The sequence below is a fragment of the Corvus hawaiiensis genome, chromosome Z (genome assembly GCF_020740725.1).
Source record: "Corvus hawaiiensis isolate bCorHaw1 chromosome Z, bCorHaw1.pri.cur, whole genome shotgun sequence".
Taxonomy (NCBI): Eukaryota; Metazoa; Chordata; class Aves; order Passeriformes; family Corvidae; genus Corvus; species Corvus hawaiiensis.
This window is the reverse complement of record NC_063255.1, coordinates 78,931,354-78,958,333: the sequence shown is the minus strand read 5'-3', so window position 1 is coordinate 78,958,333 and position 26,980 is coordinate 78,931,354. Positions and strand designations below refer to the sequence as shown.

The 26,980-nt window shown below is 42.7% G+C and overlaps 1 protein-coding gene across 3 annotated transcripts; it reads right to left on the bottom strand.

The window, feature by feature from the left end:
* Positions 1-577: 577 nt before the first annotated feature.
* Positions 578-26,980, bottom strand: ACOT12 (acyl-CoA thioesterase 12). 3 transcript variants are annotated; one of them, XM_048291835.1, is made up of 15 exons: positions 26,833-26,980; positions 21,613-21,682; positions 18,331-18,391; positions 17,246-17,347; positions 15,122-15,254; positions 13,284-13,434; positions 9,895-10,014; positions 9,132-9,282; positions 7,978-8,033; positions 7,553-7,613; positions 6,185-6,268; positions 4,294-4,427; positions 3,218-3,346; positions 2,084-2,210; positions 578-1,281 (listed from the first exon to the last, which is right to left on the bottom strand). In XM_048291835.1, exons 1-15 carry the CDS (start codon positions 26,939-26,941, stop codon positions 1,147-1,149), a joined length of 1,623 nt encoding a protein of 540 aa, XP_048147792.1. In that variant the 5' UTR covers positions 26,942-26,980; the 3' UTR covers positions 578-1,146. The 3 variants fall into 3 exon arrangements, with proteins under 3 accessions (XP_048147792.1, XP_048147793.1, XP_048147794.1); XM_048291836.1 differs by lacking the exon at positions 26,833-26,980 and adding an exon at positions 25,605-25,673; XM_048291837.1 differs by lacking the exon at positions 21,613-21,682 and having other exon boundaries at positions 26,833-26,959.

Here is a 26,980-nt window from a genome sequence, read left to right as displayed (position 1 = left end):
AGCAGCAGGCAGAGCTGTACCCAAGCTGAGCCACAGGCTGGGGGACACAGGTGGGGTGACACCCCCGGGGCTGACAGGGCTCCCCTCGGTGCCTCCCCTGCTGTGCTTCCCCGATGCAAACCCTGCCGGCGTGTTCTCAACCTGTAAATCCCTGCAGCAGGCTCTGGAGTGGCTGCAGCTCCATCTGAAGGTGTGCTCACTGGGAACTCTGCCAGCCCTGAGAGCTCTCACCCTGGCAGTGGTGACACTGCAGTGACATCGTGGCAGTGCTGCACCTCACGTGCTCTGATCCCTCACCCGCAGGTCCTCGCCAGGATCCAAATGCTGATGAGCACCCTTGTTCCTCTGACCAGGCCTCTTGGAACTTAAACAGGAGCAGCAAACAAAACAGACACAGCCACAGTCCAGCCTCTGGAGCCATTCCCCCCTTTTCATCTGCGAGGAGCGGATGCAGGGGTTGCTGTTGTGTGTTTGCTGCAGCCTGGCACAGAGCCTGGAGCTCACGGCTCTCCTGCAGAACCCACCACCACTGCAGGGCAGCTTTCTGCACACCCAAACACTGCAATGAAATCTGTGGTGAGTTTGTCACCTCAGAAACAATAATTTATTGGGAGTCACAGAGAAACTGACAAGTACTGAAGTACAGACATTAGCAAACACTAATTTACATGGGCTGTTATCAGTTTATAAATAATGGGTGTGCAAGGACCTGCACTGCCAGGTCAGAGCACTGGCAAAGCTACTTGGTAGCACTGGTTTCTACAGATTACAATGGGTGGTATTTACAGATTTAAAACTGCCTGGATGCCCCTCTGTTCAATGTAACATTAAAATAGTGAAGTAGTCTCATGAGCTACAGCTCTACTGAGCCGAGTTCTGCCTCCATTTATATAAAATTCATTAATGCAATCAAAAGCAGAATCTGCCCCTTAATCTTTTTTAAATTAAAAGTTGAATTTAGAGCCTAAGGCCTAAGCTTGGTTTGATAGAAAATGCTTGTACCATGTATTCCCAGGCTGAAGCCCAGTACTGGCTACGTGATCCGAAGTAAGTAACCTACAGAAGCGTGCTCAACACCCTTGCAGGAATTTAAACCAGAACTGCTTGATAATCTTCAGATGCCCCTTCAGAAATCTGTTTTTAACTTCAGCACTTGCTGTCTTTCAGCTCTAAGAACTTTATACATTCCAAAGCAGTGTCTTCAATGGATTTTGATGAGCCAGTAAGATTTGCAGCTAAGTAAGGCATAACTCCTGATGTCACTTGATTGAAGTAACACACCTGTTTGAACAAAAGTAAATGAAACAAAAAAGCCTATGGATTGCAAGCTAGCCATTTTTTTGCAGAGCCTGGATGAGTATCACAGTTCTTATGGATGTGAATAGAAGCACACAGTGCTTCTGAAACTGAAGGTAGTAATTTGCAAAAAGCATGCCTTTTTTACAGCACTCCAGTGATCTGGGTGTCCTCCCTGCTCTCAGATCCTCCAGCATCTGCAGGTAAATGTACAGAGCAGTGCAGCAAGAAACACTGCGTACAACATGTTAAATATGTGTGCTTTGTGAACAAAGCTGCTGCCTGAAAAAAAGGAATTGCAGCCATGGAGAGCTGCTGAAAGTTTTCATTAATGTGTTTTTTTTAAATGGAGAGGTTTTAGCCTTTCCATGGTAAATAAGTCTGGCATGGGTCTAGAGATGGGATTCAGTTTGTGTGATTCCTGGCATATGAAAATTCAGGTGAGGAATGTACTTTGAAGTAATTCTTTGGCCTTACTGAAAAGAGAGAGACACCACCAAAGACCAGTTTATGGCACACCCTCTAGAGGTGTATTTTAGGACTCAATGAATGACTCTGGAGGGGCAAGGCAGCCTGCAGTGCTTAGTTAGACCTCATTTCTAACAGTCAGATTGGCCAAAGCTGGGCAAGACAGACTCCACACACCCAGACCGAACTCTCTTTTTGGAGGTATTTTGCTGTTCCCTTTGCAGACTGTCAGGTCAGGTGAGGTGACAGCCTCAGGGCAGGGGGCACAGGGCAGGGGGCACAGGGCAGGGGCACAGCTGGGCCCTGCAGGGCTACTCACAGTGCAGGAGCTGCTGCCGTTGCTGTGGATCTGAAACCCAGCACAGAGGATTTCACTCCTGCAGAACTCCGGGCTCGGGGGCACCGCCCTGAGGGTCACCGACCTCACAGCCACCATGTAGGGCTCCCTGCAGGGCAAGGGCAAGCATCACCTTCCTCTTGTTAAAAACATGCATGGAAGTAACTACATGTCATTTTCACAGGAGGGCAGAGAAGCTCCTGTGTGTTCAATGATCTGATTGAAAGCCTGGGCCCAGCTGAGTCTCCTCGAGGCTTCACCACAGACTCCAGTCCAGGAGACCTCTGTGGCAGCCAGAGAACAATCCCCCACCTCCTGTTCTTTTTAATTTACCCTGCTCTCCTCAGCCCATGTTTACAGAATCAGGGAACAACCCTTACCCAGGGGCTTCATAGTGTGGCCACAGTAAAGGTATCCAAACTCATTCAGAACCCTCATGGGTGGAAAGCAAGCCCAGTACAGAATACTGCCTTTTACTTACTGTTAACTTGAAGAATTACTGAATGTGAGAAAAGAAACAGAATAAAGAAGGGTAAGATACATCAAATGGTCCCATTTGCCCATGTTTCACTATGTAAGAACAAAAGGAAATCTAATACAAAATAATAAAATTTTAAAAAGCAGTGTATGTTAAACTGAGCAAGGGACTTGGCAGAATTTACAGACACAATAAATGTGTGAGGTTTCAAGCACCTCCTTGACTAAGTAAAAACTCTGTAATTACATTGAATGGGAGTACAAAGTCACTTCAAACAAACAAGAAGACAAACTCCCATCTAGGTGCTTCAGCCCACTGACAGGCTCTCTGGGACATGATTTTTTCCCCAATTTGCCCATTTCAAATTTTGGCCAATTTGCCCTCCTGGTAGACCACTCCCAAAAGTCACTATCAAAGAATCAACACTGGACTATGCTAAAAATTCATGCTGATCTGGATTTATTTCATTGCACCTTCACATTGCAAAGCTAATCTGGTTGTACAAACTCAGGCATCAACATAGGAATCTCACTCCTTAAAAAGCACAGGGCCACCTTTGTCAGCCAGGGACAGATCCCGGTCACAGGACTCCAGAATGTGACCCCAAAGAGCTCAGTTACAATGAGAGCCATACTCACTGCGGCCTGTAGGGCTGCCTTTGGGACACGAGGATCACAAAGTCTCTGGGTTTGTGGCCCGTCGTGGGGGGAGCTGTAAGGCGATAGATTTTCTCCTCTTCGCTCACAGCCTGCAGGACCTCGCATGTCCTGTAAGTACATTTCACACACAGGTCAGGCGCTGGTGCGTGCAGCAGCATCTCCTTCACAAATGCAGTGCAAACGGCTCCATCCTAACACCGAACCTTTCATTTGCATGTTCCAGCAGCAAGGCAGACAGAGAGAAAAACTGGGGTTTTCTGCAACACCTCATCAACAGTATTTCTTTAGGTTTCATTTGTTACAAGCTGTAAATTCAGTAGAGATTGCAGATTTTCAAATATCCCTAAGATTCCACTTGCACCCTCTGGTAAAAATCTTTCAGGATGGAATAACTAACTGGAAATGCTTCACCAAATCAAATTAGTGTAATTTCAATTCAACCGTCTCTAATGACTATTGTACACCATAAAAGGTAAATAGAAAACCTCAAACACCTTTTAGAGCCATTCCAAAACCCATTTCCAATCAGACAGACTTCCAAACATGTTATTTTTCTGAAAATACGCATTTTGAAGAACCCCATTTCTTGATTTCTCACTTTGACTGGACAGTGAAACTGAGGATCAGTGTCCCAAACAGCACAAACATGAAGGAATCCAGGTTTTCCTTAATTTTTAAAGTTAGCACGCACAATATACCCACCTCGGTTCTTACTTTTAACTTTCTCTTTTTTTACTCATTTTGGGTTTTTGTTACTCTTAACACACACATGTCTAGGATTGGAACTGTGCTCATTTCAGAAAAGATGACCTCTGTCCCATCCCTCTCTTTTGACAGAGCACTCTGTATTTTCGAACCAGACTAAGCACAAACCGAATTTTATTTCTACACTAAAAAACCAAAATCCATACTTTGACTAATGAACCTTTGATGTCAAATTCTTACAACGCTTTCTTCCTAACGACGCAGCAAAGTTCCAGCACATCAGGAGTGTGTGTGACAGAAAAGAGGGGTGCTCAGGGGGTTCAGAGCCCCAGGGAGAGGCAGGTTCTCACAGGAAGTGTCTGTCCCAGCGCTGGCGGAGCCTGAAGTCGGACAAGAGGGAGAAGGCGACGTGCGACGGAACCTTCACCTGCATCTCCACCTTGAAGGACAGCACAGCACCCTCCTCGTGGGTCCAGATTTTCACCTGAAAAAAAAAGCCAGCATGAATTAAAAACAAGGAATGATTACTATAAACACTTAGATGCGTAATCCTACACATTTAGGACTCGAGCAGATTTTCTCAGGAGTTCCTGTGAAATTCCAGATGCCTTTGTCCAGGCAAATCAGCCACACCTTGGCCTCGGCCCACTGCCTCTGGAGTAACTTCCCTTTCCAAAATATCCTTCTTTTTCTCCCTTTTTCTCTTCTGTGAAGCAGAGCACCCAGAAGTAATGACGTATTGAATAACTACTTAGAAACATAGTTTTGCATCTCTTGTCCCACACCTGTGCTATCCTTGTCTTGATTATCTTGGGTCTATTTCTATAGGCCTAAATCCCAACACAGAGAATTCAAAAGGAATAACCTGTACATAACAATGTGCACACAAAAGAGGGTTTGGCACCTCCCACAAACCCCATGTAATGGCAGAAGATGGGTACAACAGAATGCTTACAATTAGAAGGTTTTATTCCCAAATACACATGCTTTATTGCTTCTCAAATCCTGGAAAGTTTAACAGATTTTCATTTCCAAGTAATACAAAATTCATAAGGTTCATCATCACTGCTGAGGTTTTGCTGGGGTTTTTTTGCTGTATCAAAAATGAACGATCTTTTGGTTATGCTGCATTTGTGCAACAACACAGATTCTGTATTTTTCTGGATTTTCCTGTCTTGGAAGAGGAAATAAATCACAACATAATCCAGCAAGCACCTTGCTGAAGGAAAGTTTGGTGTAAAACTAAAGGCTTAAGAGCTTTAAAAACCACCTACAGGAGGTCTGCATCAATATGCCTCCAAGGCACAGAACAGAAATCACATTGTTCTAGGAGTCTTCTAGACTTGAGAAATCACAAAACAAAGCAGGAGGTGCAGCTGTCAAAACACCTCTCTGCTATGTGAACATTAGCAAGGCTGAATTATCTCCACAGCCTTACAAGTCTTGTGGTTTTGTGTCAAAGACATCACAGTGCCATTTTTTACCTTCAAAAATTGTCAGTCAGCTTGGGGTCATTCCAGTTCCAGGGATAAGTGAACAAATCCTCTGAAGCTTAAGGTCATTCCCCCTTTTGGTGTCCTTCTCCAGACTTCTTGTAAGCCCCCTTTAGGCACTGGGAGGTGCTTCAAGCTCTCCCCAAAGCCTTCTTTTCCCCAGGATGAACGACCCAGTTCCCTCTGCCTGTCTCCATGAGCTGGTTCAAGCTTGCTTTTCCCAGCACCAGTGTTGTCCATTGTCTATTTGGCACAGCAGTGTTTACTGAAAGTCTTTAACCACTGGAATGACCTACACATGGAACTGGCAGATTTGCCATCACTGGAATTCCTTATTATTGTATCTGCTCTTACTCAGGTGTCTTATTGTCTACATGCAAGAGTCACTAAGCAGTGTTTCATAGCCTGTGATGCACAGGAAGTCAGACTAAAATACTGCAAAAGTCTTTTCTTGTCCCAAAACACCTCTGGAACAACATGATCTTGAAGTAAACTGAGAGTCACTACCCACATTTCAGAACCCCAGCCTTGGCAGATGCTTGATGTCTCTCCACTGTCTGGAAAACATGCACTGCACTGGGGTAACACCAGGTTTGCCCTTAACTTTCTTCTGCTTTTCCTGGCAGAATCTTCCTCTGCTAGAACTGTTTTACACACGTTTCCTTACTGATTTTGGATTTTTAACACCAATTCAAGAACAGAGGGGTGCTTTCCTTTCAGACTTCCGTGATTTTTTTTCTGCACTTACATTATCCAGGGTCCTGGTTATGTCCCATCCCGATTTTCTTGCCAGGTGTGTCAGTGCAGCTATGTTGCTGTAACTCAAATATGCCTGAAACACAAGACACATGTCTGAAAATGGAGGGGTAAAGGTACATTTCACTAAACATTGCAGAAATGAGGTGTTCTTCTTTCTATCATTACGCTTCAACTGCAAAGAAATGTTTATTTTCCTTGTAAGTGAAAACACACTTCAGTAGTTTCTGAATTAAAACTCTTCAGTGGCTTCCTTATGCACGCACATGGCTGTTGGCAAAACAATATTAATTAAAGGACAAGAAAACACTATTTTCTGCTTCTCCAGTTATAAAGCCGTGCAGAACAACTTTGACCACCAGGGAGACAATACAGATAACCTCTCAGACCACTGAATTAATGGTTTTGTCCATCTTCCTCTGCAGTAATTACACGAAAATTAACCTCTTCTTTGCTACCAAGCTGGGTCCATCTTGGCAATTGCTTTACACAGCAGGCTCACAGCAAAGAAAGTGCAAATACACCCATTATTTATGCTTGGCTACAGTGGATGCAGTTCTCATTTAACCACTGTATGAAGAGAATACAGCCTTAGAGTCCTTTCTGACAGGCTTTGATTTCACAGGAAATAAATCTTAAGCAAGCCATTTTTATCATTGTGTGCATATTTTCATTCATTGTTCTGCAGAAAAAAAAATGCTGCTTTAGCCACAAAACCTGGACACTGAAACAACATTTAGGTTGTCTATAAATCCACCAAAATTCAGGTTCAACACCATTCACTGGCAAGACACAAGCACAGTCAATGGCCCAGCATGTCCAAAGCAGAGATACCAGTCACCTGGTGCAGGGTATCTGGGAATGAACACCTGATTTCACCTCTCTCTCCATAGAAACAAAGTTTATGCTATTCCAATGTTCATATCTCTGTTGCTATCTCTCCCCCTACTTTTAGCACTTGCTAAATGGTTTCCTCACAGCAATTTCTTAGCTATTCAGTGGCTGGAGAAAGACAAGAAACAAAACCCCAAACTACTTCCTCTACAGGAGAATTCAGCTTCTGTAACAGCTGGGGACACTGAGGGATAATTCTGCAGGAGACCTTAAGGGACCACTTGTATGCGTCTATTTTAAAGGCTTTTTTTTATCTTTTGTATTGAACTTACTCTTACATCAGCAGTCAATCATCTGCTCTCCTTTTTTAGAAGAGAAATTTCATTGTGTTACACATGCATCCATTCCCCATGACCACCACAACACTTCAGTGCAGAGGGTCCACCTGTACTGCCACAGCCTGAACAGCTGTTTCACCCACCCCAAAGGGTGCACAAACACAGTTTTCTATGCACCTACAGATTACCTGGTTGCCTGTCTCCCAGGCATCAGAAGGCTTGTCTCCTTTAGCTGACAGCATGCATTTTCTAAAACATAATTAAAAAGAGACATAGTAGCATGAATTGGTTCTTTACACTCACTTCTGTATATGCTAGGAAAAATCACTTTGTATAGGCTTAAGTGTCTTCTAAATACAGGTACTTTTATCAATTTTTGGTTTGAATAACTGCTTTTTCTTTCTGAGAAAGATGGTGAAGCAATATAACCTACAGAGGAAAGTAATTTTGAGACAAGGAGCCTCTAATAATTTCCATGGCAATGAAAAAAAAATTATTTGGACATTTAAGCCATGTAACAGCCATATATATGTCAAAGAGAGTTCACTTACTTTATTTGGAGGATTATAAAATTAAGTTTTCAAATTAAGATCTGCCAGTGACCCAGCTATACCTGGTGAGTCGAATCCTCCTCCGGGCAATTGCTCCGTGGTACCTCCTCACAGCATCCTGTATGAAAAGTGAACCAGAGAATAAAACATCTCATTATTTTTGAACAAAGTCTGAAAAAGGACAACTAAAAATTATTAATTACAGATGGGCAAATGCCAGAGAAATAATACAGGCAAATAAAGAGCAGTACTTTGTGTATTGAGCTTTCCACAGACTAACCCAAGTAAACTGGTGGTTTACTTTTTGCCTCAGCACTATTCCCTGAAATTTGAAAAATAACCAATGTGATAGAAGAGTTGTATCATTCTAGCATCCTCTTAGTGCTTTTTGGTCCTAAACCAGTGGCAGCTGGGCAGTGCACCACACACATTCCACTCTTTCTAAATGTGCCACCCACCAAATAAACTATTAACCCAATTTATCATCATCTGGTGTTCAAAGCACAATGGAGATTTTATTTTTTAAAGTCCGTTTTTCCTCTTGGGACAGCCTGCAGTGAGCAATAGTGCAACTTACTGTACATAAGAAACCTTGATTTATTTGTCTAGTTGCCATCCTATAAAAAATAAGGTCCCTGATGTTAAAAAATCATTTAATTTCTGCCTACACTGGCTCTCTAAAATTCTTGTAAGTGGAACAGGAAGATTAGTGACAGGTGTCATCACAGCAAATAATTCAACAATAGCATTCACACTGCTCCAAGTGCTTCATGAACCACTTTGAGGGAAACACAAACTGAGATCTCCATGTCAAAGGAACTGAAAAGCCCACCCATGTCATGGGATTTGATTCCCACAGACTTCTTTATTCACTCTATTTCTCATCTTTGTTAAGGGTTTATAAAAATAACTGTTCACTGAATACTTAAAAATTTCATCTACAGTCAGTGGAAATGGCACAAAACAAAGACAAGTGGAAAAATCTCCAAACACATCAGATTCTTCTCTGCCCATCAACCACAGAATCTCTAGTCATGAGGACCCTCTACTGAGCCTCTCAGTTTTGGAATAGTAAAGCTAACAATAACAAACCTCTCACTCGAGGGCAAACATTTCATTTGGGGCTTTTCTCTCCTGCAAGATGCATTTCAGTGCCCTGCCTGGTCCTTGCTTGCCCCAGAAGGCTGTGGTGACCATCCGGCTCCTGAGAGCTCACCTGTGTTGTAGGCTTGACCCTGGGGAAGGTGAGCAGCTCCCCTTTGTCATTCACAGCAGTAAAAATGAGGAATGCACTGTTAACGTGTCGTGGCTGGGCCTTGATCCACTCCTCACAGTTGTAAGCCTCGACACGGACACCAACCTCCAAGCTGAAAGGAAAGTTTGAATTAATTACTAAACTGCTGCAAGTGACGCAGCAGCAGCCCTGAGACATGCTAAAAAGGACTGCAGTACCTCCAGGCGTGCAGGAAGCCTGACTCAAATACCTTCTGTAGCATAGCAAATCAATTACTCAATCTGGACAGACACACTTCTGAAATAAAATAAAAGATGGCAGTAGCTAAATAGCTTAACAAAAATAAGCAATACACAGAACCCAGATCTGTCAACAAATGCCAAGATGGGAAAATCGTGGCAACAAGCTGGCATCTTCTGAAGAATCGGATCTCTTGGAGCAACTCAGCCCTTCAAAATCCCTGAATTTAAGAGCAATATTTATTGTCCGTGCTTGCAGGAATGGGATTTGGTGACAAATGATCTTTAAACTGAAAGTCAGAGAAAAATTGTTTTAAAATCTTCCAGTGATAAAAGTGAAACAAAAAAAAAGCACATACAGGCAGTTACAGATATAGATACATCCCTCCAAGTTACACATGAAAAGTAATTCATTCCCTAATGAAAATCCTGCTGATGAAACTTGAAACACACACTGTTGGCTGGTGCTGGAGATGCCAAGGCAGACAAGAGATGAGGAGCTTTACCTGTTGTGGAAAGTGTTGTTGACAATGGCATTGAAGACGAGGCGGTCACCCACAAAGGATGACCCCCAGAACTTGAACATGTTGACTGACTTCAGGATGGGATGGGAACGACAGAGGCGGCTGAAACAGAGAGAGAGAGCAAAACACACAGTTGTGCTAAAAAGCACAGCTGCGGGGGGTGACTGCAGAAACAAGGTTTGCAGGACCTGAAAGGTCACTAAATTACACTGATGTTAGCATGTTCAGCTCCAAGAGCATGTAACTCGAGCTTCAACCATCATAATACCACTTATGTCATGCTGTTTGCTTTCCAACACATTTTAGAAACACCAATTAATCTCACTGCTTGAGACTACCCTCTCTTAGAGCCAGACCATGAATCCCTTACCTACAGAGTACCCACTCACCTCACAGTTTCATTAATTTCTGTCGGACTGCACAGGGAGCAGGTTCCTGAGCAGAGTAAAAATGCCAGACCTTAAGCCCTTAAACAATTAAAGGAAACCTGAGCAGAAAGGCCAAGCACCAGGGACAGTGTCCAAACAATGCCACGTCAGTTTACCTAGTCTAAATATTTGTACTTTTTGCTTGTTTTTAGATGCTTTCTGCTTGTGTGATAGGAAATGAGAATAAAAAAACCCTCACATGGCTGCCAGATGCAGTCTGTGTTAATAGGATCTTGTCTGCAAGCTCTCTGGAGCAGGCAAAAATCAGGTTTCTTCATCAGTTGTACATGTAGTCAAAGCCCTTCACTTTCTGCTAGGATGTCTGTGCTTCACAGGAAGAGGGGACAATATACAGCACATGCCATTTATTTTTAGCCTCTGAAGCAACACACTGCTCTCAGTAAGGACCCCATGTGCACATCTGAGGATAGACTGTTCCATGGTGAAGTTTATAAATGTGAAAATACAGTTCTGTAGCACTCCTAGCTTTTAACTCAACTGCACAACTAATGTACCAGTATTGTTAAATGCACACAATTATCTGCAGCTAATTAACTGACTGGTACATCTCTTTAATAGTCTAATACATTTGAATTACTTTGTAATTAAATTAAAATAATTTGCTCTTCTGATTTAAAATGCTAAGCGTTGATTTAGTTTACAATGTTCAATCTAAAGATGCAAACACAATAATGATGAGGAGAGGAACAAACCAGAAATGGGCTTAAATATTCATTTTTTTCCTGGAAGAGTACACCCTGAATGCTTTTATTGCAAACATAAGGAATAAGAAAGTATATATCAAGTTCAAGCTAATATTACTAATATTCAAATGGTTTTATGTTGGAACCCTGAGTTCTGAGAATTTCAGCCTTTCAGTGCTGACAGACAGTGATCCTCAGAAGCACACTGCATTTGACCTGAAGCCTTGGGAAAGGCTTCCCAAATTGTGTGGTAACACTGAGGCTGCTGCTGTGTAGTTAAAAGTTATATCACTGGGTGGAATATGTGGAGATGTAGAAAAATTAGGTTTATGGGATATATGTAACAATATGGAGGATTTTGGGTGTGGATTTGTTCTTCTTCTTTTCTCCTTCTTCTTCACAAATCTGGGTGTTCTGGTATTGGGTCAAAAAACCCGCACTGCAGATCATGAATAGTTAGTTACTGCATTATAAGTAAAAAAAAATTAGTTGGCATTCCATAATTGGGTAATTTGGACCTTAAAAGACCTTGGAAGTTAGAACTTGGAGCCACTTTCACCTTGTTAACCAAGAGGCCCATCCCGTGCAGCTGTACTATAGATAAGAAAGTAATAAACATCTAAGTCCGAAGATAAACTCCCGGGCTCTTGTATTTTAATTCGAACTCTAAGTAAAAGAACTCACAAAACAGAGGCAAAGAAGAAAGAAACGATAAAAGAGAAAATTAATAGTTTTATTGCTATCTGCAAGATTTACATGTATTGGCCAGCCAAAAAAAAAAGATGGTGGGGAGGTGAGAAGCCAGAAGGAGAGTGAGTAACCTTTAAAATGCCCTTACAAATTTATTTTTCCTGGGTTATCCCTCCAGTTCCATTCCTCTATCACAGTCTGTGGCCATAGAAACTCTTACCTGGCACCCTCAAAGGTCAGGTCTAACTCTGAGTGGCCTCACAAAAGGTTCATAGTGAGAGTAGTTATTTCTCAAGCAAAAACTAACATCTCTGTTTTCAAACAGCCTCTGACACCAGCTATTATTCCTGAAATTTTCAACATGAGTAATCATGTTTGACATTAATTAGTTCAAAGAAAATTTTGTTTGATACTCCATTTGCTGATGCTTCCTTCCTTTTTAAAATCTAAATGTGACTCGCTCTAGGTAAAATTTATCAGATGAAAACAGGTAAATATTCTGAGTCATATTATGGCAAAAATCTGCAACAGTCCCTTCAAGCCATTGGAATTGCACGCTGGGGTAAGGTCAGTGCACTCTGATGTTATAGAAACAAGTTGTTTATCCAACCACTACAGAAAATCTGTTGTTATCAGTAAAACCACTGGCTACAAATCAAAACCATATGAATAATGAATAGAGAAGCCATTTAATTATTAAAGATAAAAAGGGAAAACATATCTAACATCCCTGCAGTGAATTAGGTCACTTGGTATGCAAGGAGAATTCAAACTGAAACTTGAGTGGTGCTTACAAAGAAGCTTTGTACAGTGTCCAGGAACAGGAAGGGAGACAAATACAGTTTGACTCCAGGGAAGAGGAATTAAATGATTATATGTCTGGGTCACACTGACAAGCAGTGTCACAAAATATACTTTGTTCTTTTTACCTGAAGATGCCTGAGCTCTTTAAAGTGCTAAAATTGTTGCAAGCCATAGGATGTGCAACTCAGTGGGACTGAAAGGTCAAGTGACTTGCTGAGGGTTATACATCCGTTCTATGTACACACCAACAAAACAGAACCTATTTCTGCAGATCCTTCTTCTCTGACTTCTTTTTCTTATGGCATCATGAGGATCTGCAGACTAAGTTACAGAAGGCTGTTCATTTGTGGATGTCACTTAATACAGGGTCAGTATTGGTTTTATCCTTATTAAACAACTTTGTTTAAAACCTTTGCTTTTAAAACACTGTACCAAGCACAAGGAGGGTGGGTTTCTGCTCCTGTATCCAGTGTCATCTACCTGCAAAGATTCCCAGGAAGATAACACAGCCCCTTTTGCCTTAGGGCCTACATGTGTAACAGAGTAATTTCTGACTCTCAGTGGCATGGCATGCTGTGGGAGATGTACCACATAAATAGTTCAAAGGCCTCCTGTAGCGTGAGGAGGAGGAACAGTCACTAAGGCCTGGGTCTGTATTCTTCATAAAATAAATCCCTGTGAAACCTTTAACATTAAAAGCACATCCATTTAGAACCACACGCAGAGAAATGCTGTAGGAAAGTACCTTGCTGAAATGCTTGCCACTGTCTGCATCCAAGCCATGATCTGGCCACCAAAAGTGTTTCCATGATGGTTTGCATGAGGAGGCAGGACAAGCTCAGTGCTCTGCACATGAGTATGTTCAGTTGAAAGTGCATCTTTCTCCTCACAGGTATCTGAAACACAGCAGCAGTGTATCAATGAATGCTTTCAGAAGAAAACATACCCAGTGAAGCGTGCAGTTTGCTTCAGACTCAGTGAAAAGAAGAAAAACAAAGGCACAGAAGAGCCCTGTGGTTTGCAAGAGAAGCAAGAGGCTGAACATTTACTCTGTCAGGGTGTGTTCACGGCTGCCAGCACAGCTCCAACAGGGGCTGTCAGAGCAGTTCAGCAGCAACTCAAACGTCTGTCAAAGACTCTGCACTGTGTGTGATGGACACCTGTACAGATGTGTTTAAGGTTAGAGCAGGACACAATTATTTCATAACTTGCTACAAATCCTGTGATTGTCTGAGACAACACTGAACAGATGAGAGAAATGAGGATCTGAACCAGTGATCATTTTATGTTACCTGAGCATTTCTAATGTCACTTTCAAGTGCTTAGCCATGCATCCTCACTCTAATCTCTGTTCTTTTCTTAGGTGTTTTGCAGGAACAGATTCAGGCATGAGATTACACCAAGTAATTTTAAAAGTGCCTATCTGTGCTAGGAGCTGCTTGACCTGAATGGTACTATTGACTTATGCCATAATTAACTCACTTTGTGATTATACAAGTGTGTGGAAACGTATGACTAACTCGTACTTTGGACCTACTTAAGTTGTTCCCTAAGATCCACTCATCACACAAACTTCACTTTCAGGGTATGATTTGTACCTATTTTGCTACCTAGCAGGCTGCACACTCAATGTACCCTCTCCTCCCCCACTTTGCTTGTTCTGTCTCCTTAAGGAGGTGAAGTAGTGCTACAATAATACCCTTCAAACAAGTTTCCAGGAAAGGCAGTGGAGACAGAACCCATCGACCTCTGATTTGTCACTCAGGTTATTAAACTCTACCTTGTGAGACAGTTACCATGAAGACAAATAGCTTGTTTTCTTGTACCAAACAAGACTCTTCAGTTCTATGAAATTGTACTGAATTGTTAAGGCTAGATTTTTTTTATAACAGGTTTAATCTCTCCTCAGTAAAACCACATAATGTCTGTTATTTATACATGGAGCTACCGCTCAGATTTTCCAAATACCAGCATATTTTCTTAACTGCTCTAATTTCTTCTGTGGGGGAACACAACAACTTTTGACCACAACTTTCTTTAAGAACAGAAATTACTGTCATAAATAAAGAGAAACCTGTTTCTTTGCTCAGTTTTTCTAACTTTTTTTACCTGTTTTGACCTCTATGTAATGAAACTTCTCCTGCTTGTTGGGAATAATGTCAGGGCAAAACATAGCTCTTACTTTGCTTTCTGGCAAAGACATGGCCATAAGCCTGAGTGAATTTCATCCTTCTGTCTACATCACAAATACTGTCCCAGAACTTTATTGCTGTAATGCAGAGTTCTATGTGGCTTGTGAAACCTCACACACAGAACCTACATGAAGATCTGCATTGCACATCTATTTAATGCATGCTTGGCCTTCAACCCTGCATTTTTAAATCTGGAATTTCTGAAAGACGAAGAAATGCCAGTGTATCAAAATAACTGCCTAACACACCTCTGACACCTCTAAGCACAAATCTGGCACAGACTTTTCCACCTGACACCGCAACCCCTAGGAGATGTTTCGTTTGCTTTTTTCCTTCCTTCCCGCTGCCCACAAGTCTTTGTTCCACCTTCTATGCTGAGTACAGAAATCACCTTCCTTATTGCTCTCCTGCATTAGCTTCTGAAAGACCTGGACATAGCCCAGACGGATTCTTCTCCTCTCAATAGCCAGGCTGTGCTCCAGGTGGTCTTCTGTAGACACAAGCTGTACAGGTTTTAACTCAACCTGTGCAAATGAGAAGGAAAAAACCAGAACAGGTCTGAATGTCACAATCATGACAAAGTACACTTCTGAACTTAAAACAGCATCAGTATTTTCTGCAACTTTTTCCTATCAACTGTCCAAGATGACAAGTTTATTAATACAAACAAGCACAGAGTTTAAAGTTCAATAGATTCTGCATCATCCTTTCAGAATCATTCATTAAAACTCAGTGACAAAGTGCTTTTAGCTTTTAAATACAAACATCCATGAGAGCACACAGTGTTTAAGACAGTTCTCATTTAAGAAAAAAATAAAGAAAAAATAAAAAAGACAGGAAAAGATGGAACTTCATATGAAGGTTTGAGGACTGAATTTTTGAACTACAAAAATAATCCAGTTGCACTGATCAGTGGTGTCAGTGTAAATTCCTGTGTATGTCAGTTCAATGACCAACTGAATCCAAACTGTACTGGCTTAAGAAAATTACTACCTTTGGATAACTACAGCACAGGTGTCACTGCACAATCACATGTGAGATTTGTCTAGAAGGCCTAGCCTCAGGAACATTAAAATAATGCACAAAGCAGTGCACCACAGACAAATTAAACATTTTGCGTCTTGCAGTGATGCCACTAACGTTTCTCAGCTTTTGACTCTTCCCTCAAACCCTCTTGCAGATTCATTGCCCCCCTCCCAGTCCTTTTCAAGAGTTTCCTAGATTTTCCCAGATGGCTCAGCTAAAAAAATTAGGGTGGTGGCTGTATTGGGATTCCCTCTGTACAACTTCAGAAACAGTTTTCAGAAAAGCAGATTTGAAAAAAATATTCTTCAATTTCTCTGAGACTTTAGTTTGTGATGGAATTTGAACTGAACTCTGAAACTCCCTCTGGGTCATTCCTGTCTTAAGCCTAATCTTAGTTAATCATCACCAATTTAATCCTGAGTTAATCTCCTTGGAGATCTGGGCAAAAGGTAAACAGGTTGATATTATGAGTATGATATCAAACTAATAATAAACAATTCTTACTTGATAGAATTTTAGTGCTATCAGGGTAGCAATTTAGGCATTAGCCTTTCAGAGACAAGTTGGGCTTTAGTTTTGGTGAAACTGTTCCAATCACTTTCTTCTCCAAAGTGTGCCACAGCTTCACAGAAGAGAAAGCAGGAGTGATTGGATATATTAATATATCATAGGATATATCATGGGATGACTCTGCCAATCTGCAGTGGATGTTTAACAGGCAGATGTGCTGTCATAACACATTCCATGAGACAGGAAAGTCAGATCCGTGATCCAGAAAGTACAATTTGACATACAAAACGAATTTATTCAGAGAATCTGAGGAGTATTTGGCCTTTCTCATAAGGAAACGCTAAAAGGACTGTGCCTCTCTGGCACAGTGATGTGAAGGCCAACAGTACCGTGACTGATTTCTGAACACCTCCAGAGAGCCAAACACTGGGGAGAAGAAACAGCCCTGGCGTGAAAACTAATTAACATAAATGGCAACGAATCCATTTAGATTGGAAGTTAGCTTAAAAATAATGTCTTCTGTCTGAACAGCGATGTCTGAACAACCTCCCCAAGAGGGGAAGTGAAGGATAAAAGCCTCCACCCTACAATCAGCTTCTGAAGAGGAGAGAGATTCACAAGGAGACTCACAAGGATCTCTCTTTCATCGCTTGCCTCTGTCAATACTGCAGCCCATAAAAAGACCCCACTTCTATTATGAACAAATGTGCAAAAGGAAATGGAAATAACAACAATAATAATGGAAATAATAATAATTATATTATTAATAATAATAATAATAATAATAACAACCTAACCATTTCAGAGCAGAGAACTGGAAAAAAATCCCAAAACTCTACCTCATAAAGTCTGGACTTCATGATTTTTCCTATCACCAACCAGAATAAACAGTGCTTCTGCTATGTTTCACAACCAGAAAAGTTGGGTTACTTCAAAGAAACTCAATCAGTCCAAGCTTAGGAGAAAACAGGAGAAATACCTTTCCAGCACCATCTGGTTTGGCCACGTATGTTGCATATGCCACACTCACAATCTTTTCGGCATTAGTCATAACATCCTGCACTGTCACCTTGATGCCAACCTACAAGGAAGATGGTGGTGGAGGAAGGAGACAAAAAAGGTGCTTACATCGTTGTCAACGGACCTGAGACAAACCAGTGCAGTTTTTATCAAGTTAATCATGTCCAGTCCCTTACACCTAGTGGAAAAAGGTTAAAAAATTGCTCTGATCACCGATACATCTCTGATCATCACAACGTTAACCGAACTCTGAAAGGTTTTTTAGTACAACAACTTTTATGTATGTTCAGCATCACATGTAGGGAAAAATTACAAAACAGGAAGACACTCAGATGTAGTTTTATGGATATTTCCTTCCATTTACTTGTGTGGCATTTGGAGTCCCCATCTGAGTATTCTAAGATCTGTACATGCAAAAAAGTGTGTTTAGTGGTGCAAAACACTTGAAACGAAACACTTGAACGTGAAATACTGAATTTGATCCTGTGGGATAGGCTTGACATACACCAAACTTCTGATCTTTTCTAATTTTTAGAACCTTTTGGAATACATTACCTGTGTGATGCATCATTCCCATTAATAATAATGGGAATTGGACACAGGCACAATGCACAAAACGCATCCCCAAGGTTCAGTTCTGATTTGAAGTGACTGGGCAAGGCTTTGCAGATTTATCACAATATGAAGACTAAGAACATGTGTACACCTGAGATACATATTTTTGTATCAGAAGTTACAAAAATGCTTTGAACTCCACGTATTCAGTGGACCTGGCCTGGACCAACACCACCTATCCCATCCTGCCCACTACACCTGCCAAAGGCTTCAGTTCTTTGGGGCCCAGTTTCTACTCTGACATGGATTATTTTACAGGAAACACACAAATGTAACACTCTGAAAGCAGTTTCATGAGGCAGTGTTACTGTTCAGATATCTGCAAGTATCTGGAACAAATACATCTGGACCCCTGCTGTGTTCCTCTACTGCTCCCACCTCTGCTCTATTCCTTCAGTATCTTTAGAATTAAGAGTAATGATCTCTTACCTCCATGCTGGTTTTGAATGCTCTGTTCACCTTTGTTCTGATGGCAATAATTTGTCCAACCCTGTTAAGAAGAATAAGACCTCATAGAATGCAAACATGCAGCTTTATAAGGGATTGAATCTGCCTCTCGAGGCACTCCTAACAGTAGTGAGGAAAATCTCATTAATCAGTCTGTGTCTTCCACACTGCACTGAAAATACACTGAAAAAAAGTGAATTTCTCACTGTTTTCGATTTAACACTGTTATTCACCAATCAGATTTGGTCAGTAAAATTACAGCCACTCAGAGAACAGCATAACCTTAATGCCAACATTCCTTCTCTCTGCTGGTGTCTGTATGCTGTCAGGTGTGCTCCAGGCCCCCAGGTGCACCCAGAAATTTTGGCTTTTGCTCAAAAGCACATCTTGCACCAAATCACTGAGTACATCTAGCTGCAGAAACAGTCAGATACACTCCACATGCATCCCTGGCACAGAGGCACATGAGGCGATAACCCCAGGACAAAAAGTGCTCTTGGACATCTCTAAAGGACGGGGAAAGACTTCACGTTCCAAGTCTTGGCCAAGAACAGGATTGCTTGTCCCTTCTGTGCTAACATCAACCCTCTGAAAACTACTCTTTCCCATTCACCTACATGATATACCTACACAGAATTTTTACTTTACCATCTAGTATTATTTCACTATATTATTATTTTTTAAATTATATAATTTATTATTTATTATCTTTTAAATTCTCTTCATTATATCATCAAATCCAATTTAAATGAGGAAATACTTTCTTTCCTTCTGGAATTCCTAAAGTACCTGTTCCATGTTCATAACAGGAGCAAACCTTGTTTCCAAACCCCTCAAATCTTAACTCTAAGCAGTGCTGAGAGGGTAGAAAGAAGGCAGTTTGCCCTCAAGTTTTCCCATTGAGCAGGAAGTAAAAGTACACAATGTGCAGGGTAAGCCAGAGGCACAGCCAAAACAGATGGGAGTCAGGCCACTGCCTCCAGGGAATTCAAACTGAGTTACAAATGCTGAAGAGCAGTCCTGGGGCAGGCCAAGTGGAGCTAATTACAGCCAAGACTGAAGTAAAATATAACTCAGAGCACTTGGGTACTGACAAAACCTTCACAACAAAGGATTTCACACAGTTATTACCCCAGTTTAATAGAAAAAAATAGTAAGAAGAATTTCTTCCTAATTTAAATGAATAAAGTTTTGACATTTAAAGGTAAAGGCTTACTTAAATTGCTTATTCCTCTGCAGAACTAGAATGGGAAATAGGAAATAGGAAACCTGCTCCTTCATAGGACCTGACAGGAACAACAAACTACACAGCAATTTTCTCTTTCTTGTTCACACCCAAGAACACGGGTGGAATCCTTTGGGTGGAAGGGGCAGAGGAAATGGTCAGTGGAAAGAACTGAGACCATCTGCAGGTACACAGCTCTCAGTAGCTTCTGAAGAGGATGCCCAGAAACAGTTTTTGCATTATTCATTGCAAAGAAAAAGCAGAACCGTTAAGGCAGTAGTTCTCAACTGCACAGCTAAGGGACCCACCAGCTCCCTTCCAGAAAGGAGTGCTCAGAACAGTGACTACAGATAGGCAGGGGCAGAAGTCACACAACACCACACTTTCACTTAAAGCTGTCAGAAACCTACCCGAATGAAATGACTATGATTCCCCCATGGAACACTAATAAATTTTAAATAAATGTGATTTAAAATCAGATGCAACTGAAAATCAGTACCACTGAACTGCTGCGTTTACACAGACAGGGAAGAGGTTATCATGGTATAAAACCAAGTTTTCAACTATATAGATTTGTGACAATTTCTGTTTACATCTCAGCTGAAATAAGCACAGAAGACTTAATCCTTACAGAAGATTTAGTAAGCTGGTTTAGGTAAATAAACCTTACACCAAGTCACTTCCTTAAAAACCATCTTATTAATTTACTAGTGAGAGCAGCAAAGAGCTCTTTTAATTTATGCAAGACGTTTGTATAATAAACTAGATCTGGCAAAATTCAGGAAGTGCACAGTGACCTACAAGCAGGATGTTTGGGATAACCTGACACCAAAAAGCAGTTTCTTAAATAATCTCTTTCACAGTTACAAGATTTATACCTAAATTCTTGTTACAAATGGAACACTAGTATTACAAGTGAAAGAAGAACTGGGGAAACAAATTTGGAAGGAAAAGTATTTTCATTATATTCTAGAAGCTCAGTTCTGCTCTCAGGAAATGACGTGAAAGTCCCCTGAAGCTACTAAGTCTGAACTATTACACCTCAAAGGGAAATACTACCCTGACTTTTGATTAGTTTTCACAGACAGGATTTTTTTCTACGGACAAAATTAAAAACACAGAGCAATTCCAGGCAGGACAAGCACTCCAATACTGTAAAACAAACCAAGAAACTCTCTTTTGAGTTCCAGATTCGGTATGATCATGTTCTCTTCTTTGTTAGTGACTCTAGTTCTTACTCTAATGGACACTGCTCTAACAATCACGAGTGTGAGTGGATGCTTATTTTACACTTATGCCAGGAACAGTTTCAAACTGACATCAGCTGTACCTCTGACAGGCAGTGTTGCTGCATTCACAGCCACGATAACTGCATCGGCACTGCTCTGTGCAACCATGTCTATCCCATCTAAGCACTCATTAATTCCCAGACTGCACAGTGTGAAACCACAAAAAACCCACAAAGTAATGGCTTTAAGTTTCTGTAAAGACATGGTTAAGGAATAAAGGTCCTATTTCCTCTTACAGTGTCTTTTATCCCTCTGAAAACCATGAAAAATGGTTGGAACAAATTCAGTCCTGTACTATATTGTAGACTCAGTCGATTCAGTGCTCAGTGAATGCAAAACATTTCTGTTTTTCCTAAAAGAGCTGAAAGAAGAAGATGTTAAGAAAGAGAACTGGCAACAATAAAACCACTAATAACAGTAACTTTTATAGGTGTGTATTCCTTATTTAACAGAGATAAGCAGTGCCCTGCAGCATTCACTAGAGCCAGGAATCACCGGGCCATCAGTATCTCAGCAGGCATTTGACTGCCAAGTCAAAGTAACAACAGTTTATTTCTGCCCTGTGAAATGGATCTGCTCTCTAGGTGGCTCAGGCTATCACAGGTAGAAGAGAGCAATTTTGAGACTTAGCCCCGTGACTGTGGTGAGTTCATGGGTCTGCTATCTCCCATTTTATAATGCCCTGGTTTATCTCTGCCAAATAAGAATCTGCAGAATGAAAACATCTGACTGTCGTCAGCTGGTTTGTACCTGGCAGCCTCTTCAAACTGAACGTCATCCATGGACGCTGTCACGCAGGACACCCCAGCATGCTTCTCAGCTTCAAAAGAGACACAGGGACACACAGTTACCACACTGCCCCTGCAGGGACCTACACCCCTGTGGGCTCCTGCCTGACAGACAGAGACCACACACAGCAGATCCCACTTCTTCCCGTGAACACCATCATGCAACTCTGCAGGGGGCCCCTGAGGAAAAAAAGAGACGCTAAATGTGATTAAAGGTAACATGTTTTATCATGATTTTGTGGTAAAGGGTGTTCACGTTTATGGCTAACATCAGGAGATGACACTAGATGATAGCAACTATCCTACTCAAGTTTGAAAACCTCTAACTAAGGTCTTTTTCTTAAAATGAGCATTCTGGTAAGAGAGCCTTAGCAAGCATTTTGAAGGACAGAAAGAGTCACAAAGTGTTACAAAGCTCACAGAAAGCTCATCATTCTCCCTCCAAACAGTATGTCAGGAACATCAGCTAGGGCAATCCAGTGTGGAAGTTTTATGTCAGCTGAAGATTCTGAGATACAGGATAAAAACCTACTGGCTTATTAGTGTGGTCACAACAGTGGAAAGCAGCTAAGTACGTGTCCTTAAGGAGAGGCAAAGGACTGAGGCTACGCGTCAGACGCAGTTGAACAAAGCTTTGTATGTTTTAAACTTCTTGAATAGCTCCTTTGCAGAACCTACTCCACCAACTGTCAGGCATTTTTTAAATAGTACTCAGGCAAAATTGAGAGAAAATCCTTTAGTCTTGATCAAAGATTTACAGACAGGAAAGATCAAGGGTTCATTTCAACTAATAACTTGAGGAAAAGGGTATGCTTGTGTCTCAACAGGTGCAGGACTGAAGTGGATTCCAGCAAAAAACGTGAAACCTTATCAAGTCCAGAAACAAGCAGGAACTGGCTCAGGGAACAAGGAGGCGAGCACGCAGACATGAATCAGTGCCAACACTGCTGTCGATGCCACAGACATCAGTTGTCCTTCTGTGCAAGAACTGTGGATGGAGTCTTATGCAAAAAGTGGGAAAGTTAATGGTGTAAATTCTGTATGTAAGAGTGTGTTAGAAGTTGTGTTAAAAATCAGAGATTCCTATGTGGGATAAAGCTGTTGAGAATGAAGCTCAATCAGGTGTTACACTTGTGCCTTATCATTTCACTGATTGCATTAAGCAATGCAGCTTTCCCAGTAAAACAACCAAAAGAAAATGTCTGGGAGACTTTGGCCAATGCATCAGGCTTAGATACCATCTGTCTAACTCATACAAGGCCAAAGAAGCCATTTTCAACATGTTTAGTCGGTCTACCAGCAGACAAATGGCCACCTTCCAAACATGCCAATCTAAAACTTTCACGATTCGGTTCAAATCCAGTGGAAAGTTGGGGTGCTTGGACCAAATCCCTTCTGGAGGCTCCTTATGAACCTCAGGAACTGGAAATTCTTGGTTCAATAAAAATGGAGTTTTGTATAATATTCAGTTCTCCAGGGTTGAAACAAATAAAGACAAGACAACAGATGTCACTCCAAATTACAAAATACATAGAAATGCAACATCTTGGTGCAATTCAACAGTAAAGATGAGCACACCGTTCAACCAGGATCCATTGCAATTGCCACGAGGGATGTTTCTCATTTGTGGGGACAGAATTTGGCCTGAAATCCCCTCAAATGTCAAGGGCGGTCCATGCAGCTTTGGAAAGCTTTCTTTGCTAACGCCTAATGCAAAAATGATAAAAGAACAGAAGAGAAGGGAGAAAAGAGTTGTTGAGCAATATAAATCTGATTGTAATGACAAATTTGCAGCTTGGAATTTTGGACAAAGGTTTTCTGCAGCTCTCCTTTTACCTGGTGCTGCTGCAGGAGCAGCCTTGAGACAATTGGATCAATTGAGCTGTTGGCTAAGTAAGAACTCTCGTGCTGTCTCTCTCGCACTGAGCGATCTGTTAACTGATGTTCAGAGTGTGAGACAAGCGACTCTGCAAAACAGAGCAGCAATTGATTATCTTGTATTAGTGCATGGACATGGATGTAAAGAATTTGAAGGTATGTGTTGTATGAATTTGTCGGATCATTCGAAATCCATCCACTAAAGTATACGGCAATTAGAGGATGGAATGGAGAAGAAAGCGGATCATTGTTGAACTATTTGTTCAATTGGTTTGACCTTACACCTTTATGGAGAAAAATTTTGAAGGCAGGTTTGTATGTTTTAACTATTGTTGTAATTCTATTAGTATTTGTACCTTGTATACTCCACTGTGCTAGACAAGCCACAGACAAAGCTGTCAAGGAAGTGGTTTTGGTTCAAACAGGAGGGGGAGATGTAGGAACCCAGAGTGCCGAGAGGATTTCTCTGCCTGTTTTTAAGGGTTCTTACCCCCCTGAGCAGCACTGTTTTAAACGCCAACCTTGGAAAAAATTACCAACGGTCAGACAAGAACTAGAAAATACAGTGGTGTGAATTAGGTGATAGACTACTATGTAAGACTGTCACAGGGTGAAATTTAGAGGTTTTAGGCTTCTCTTTGTAGTAAATAGATAAAAAATATCAAAATGGAGGATTGTTGTTGTTCTCTAGACCTTCTTCTCCTTCTTCTACCACTCCATGTTCTGCAGTCAAAGTAGTTTGGGATGACTGGATAGAGAATTCTGCAGTTCCTGCCTGTGTTACTGAATAATTGGTAGGAAAGTCAAAATAATGTCCGTTTTTAGTAACTATGGGTTAAAATATCTTTCAAAGGCTGTGTAAATCTTGACAATTAGACTTCACTCCTGCTTTCTGTGCTCTATGCCGTACCTGGGTCACGCTAGTGGCTCTGTTCCTCTGATAAGACTTAATAAACAACTACCTGGAAGCATTGAAACTCCAGGAAAAGTCTCAGTTTATCTCTGAAACTCCTTGCAAGGACTTTTAGAAAATTCTCTCCCATCAGGAGGGATTTGGTTTATGGCACGGTTCAGTCTCATTAGTGTTGCACCAAAAATGCAGGAATGAAATAAAAACACACAAGATTTAGAAAATTCAAAACCAGAATTCACCTGCTGTGAAATATTTTTACCTAAATATGAACAGTTCTTCATCTCCCTGGGATACATTTGGTTGTGAAAAAGAATGCACCCTTTTTGTATTAATTATGAAAGCTAACCTGGAAAAGGTAAAAATCTTATTTATCGTTAATATTTAATCACCTGATAGTTAAGTTTTTATAGCAAGTTAATATGACATATGATTTATTTGACCATAGCACCTTGAGCTTCCAGTCAGAAGATAAATCTCCAGTGAACCAGGAGCTGTATAAACACAGGGAACCTCTGCTCCAAAGTCCTGAGTGACAGAAGCAATAGAGTGGACTGGCAGGAAGCCTAGGAAACAGCACTGCAGAACAGGCAAGAACTCTCACTCCCAAGCAGCCCCGTATTTTCAGTGAGCATCACAAGAGAGCTCAGAAATCAGAGATTTTATATCAGTATCTGAGGAGCTCCCTTTGAAAATATGAGGGGAAACCACAGCCTCTCCTCAAAAAGCGCTGAAGGGCTGAAATCGAATCACTCCTCCATACACCTCTAAAAAGACGCGTGCTCATTTGGGGAAGCTGCCCCGCCGAGGCGTCCCCGCGTGTCTGTGCGATCCCCGCGCAGGCTGCGGGCGGCAGGGGCAGCGGGACAGCCCGCGGCCACCGGGGACAGCCACCCCGAGCCCCAAGGGCAGGAGCCCCGAACGGGCTGGAGCCCCAAGGGCAGGAGCCCCGAACGGGCTGGAGCCCCAAGGGCAGGAGCCCCGAACGGGCAGGAGCCCCGAACGGGCTGGAGCCCCGAACGGGCTGGAGCCCCAAGGGCAGGAGCCCCGAACGCCGCAGGCTCGCCGCGGGCGGGTCAGGCAAGCACGGGGAACGCAGCTCGCTGGCAGCGGCCGCGGCTCTCGCCGCGCTTCCCCTGCAGCCTGTGCTCACAGCAGGCACTCACAAGTTACTTCCACAAGTCAGCGAGGAGGTTTTAGAAGCTTTCGAAGCCGAGATACGTCAGACATGGAGTGCTCTGCACGCTGGTTGGATATGTGGTTGTTTCACAGAACCACAGAATCCCAGAATAGCTAGGGCTGGAAGGGTCCTCTGGAGACCATTTAGTCCAATCCCCTGCCAAGGCACTGGCACCTTTCCTTCCTTTTAGCACGCATGTGCCAATAATCTTAAATTAGCACTTTTCTTTCTTACTTATCTTTTCCCACCTTTCTTCCCTTCTGCTGCTCCTTTTTAAAATTCTCCTCATCCTCACATTCCCATCACCTTCCCCGCTCTCCCGTGCCATCTGACAGCTCATGGTGTCTGTTCCTAAATGGACTCCAAATCCCCTGGGCTCCTCGAGAGAGACGTGGATCTCCTGGAGCGGGTCCAGCAGAGGCTACAAGAATGACTGGGGGACTGGGGCATCTTCTTCATGAGGTAAAGCTGAGCTGGGTCACTTCTTCACCCTCGGGAAGAGATGGGTGAGAGGGGACCTCATCCACGTGTATAAATGTCCAAACGGGGTATCAGAGCATGGATGAGGCTCTGTTTGGTGGTGCCCAGCAATGCAACACAAGGCAAGGAGCAGAAAATAATGCCCAGGAAATTCCACCTCAACATGGAGCTGTGTCAGGGAGGGTCAGGCTGAGATCAGGGAAAGGTTCTTCCCCCAGAGGGTGCTGGGCACTGCCCAGGCTCCCCAGGGAATGGTCCCGGCCCCGAGGCTGCCAGAGCTCCAGGAGCGTTGGGACAGCGCTGCCAGGGATGCCCAGGGTGGGGTTGTTGGGGGGTCTGGGCAGGGCCAGGAGCTGGGCTGGGTGATCCCTGTGGGTCCCTTCTAGCTCAGGATATTCTGTGATTCTATGATGAAGAACTTCTGCAGGGAGCACTGTAACAGATTGCCCAGAGAGGCTGTGGAGTGGAGCTCCCCGGAGCTATCCCAGCAGTGTCTGTATACGAGCCTGTGCCCTGTGCTCTGGGGCTACCCGAAGCGGGACAGGATGACCACTGCGAGCCCTTCCACCCTGCCCCACCCTGTCACCCGCTGCAACTTCCAAAGCCCTTTCCCCGCTCCACGGGATGAAACCTTCCCTCAAGCCTCCCGCTGCCCCAAGGCGGGGACTGTCCCCTCCCGCTCCCGGGCCGGCACCGGGCCGGGCCAGCACCGGGCCGGGCTCCCCTGGCGGTACCTGCGAGGCAGGCGGCGGCGTCCATCCATCGCAGCAGCGGCCCCGCGCCCAGCTCGCCGCGGGGCCCGGCGTGGGCCGGCAGCACGGCCTGGCACATGCACACAGCCATGAGGGACCCTGCCCCGCTCCGCCCGGCACCGCGGCCAGC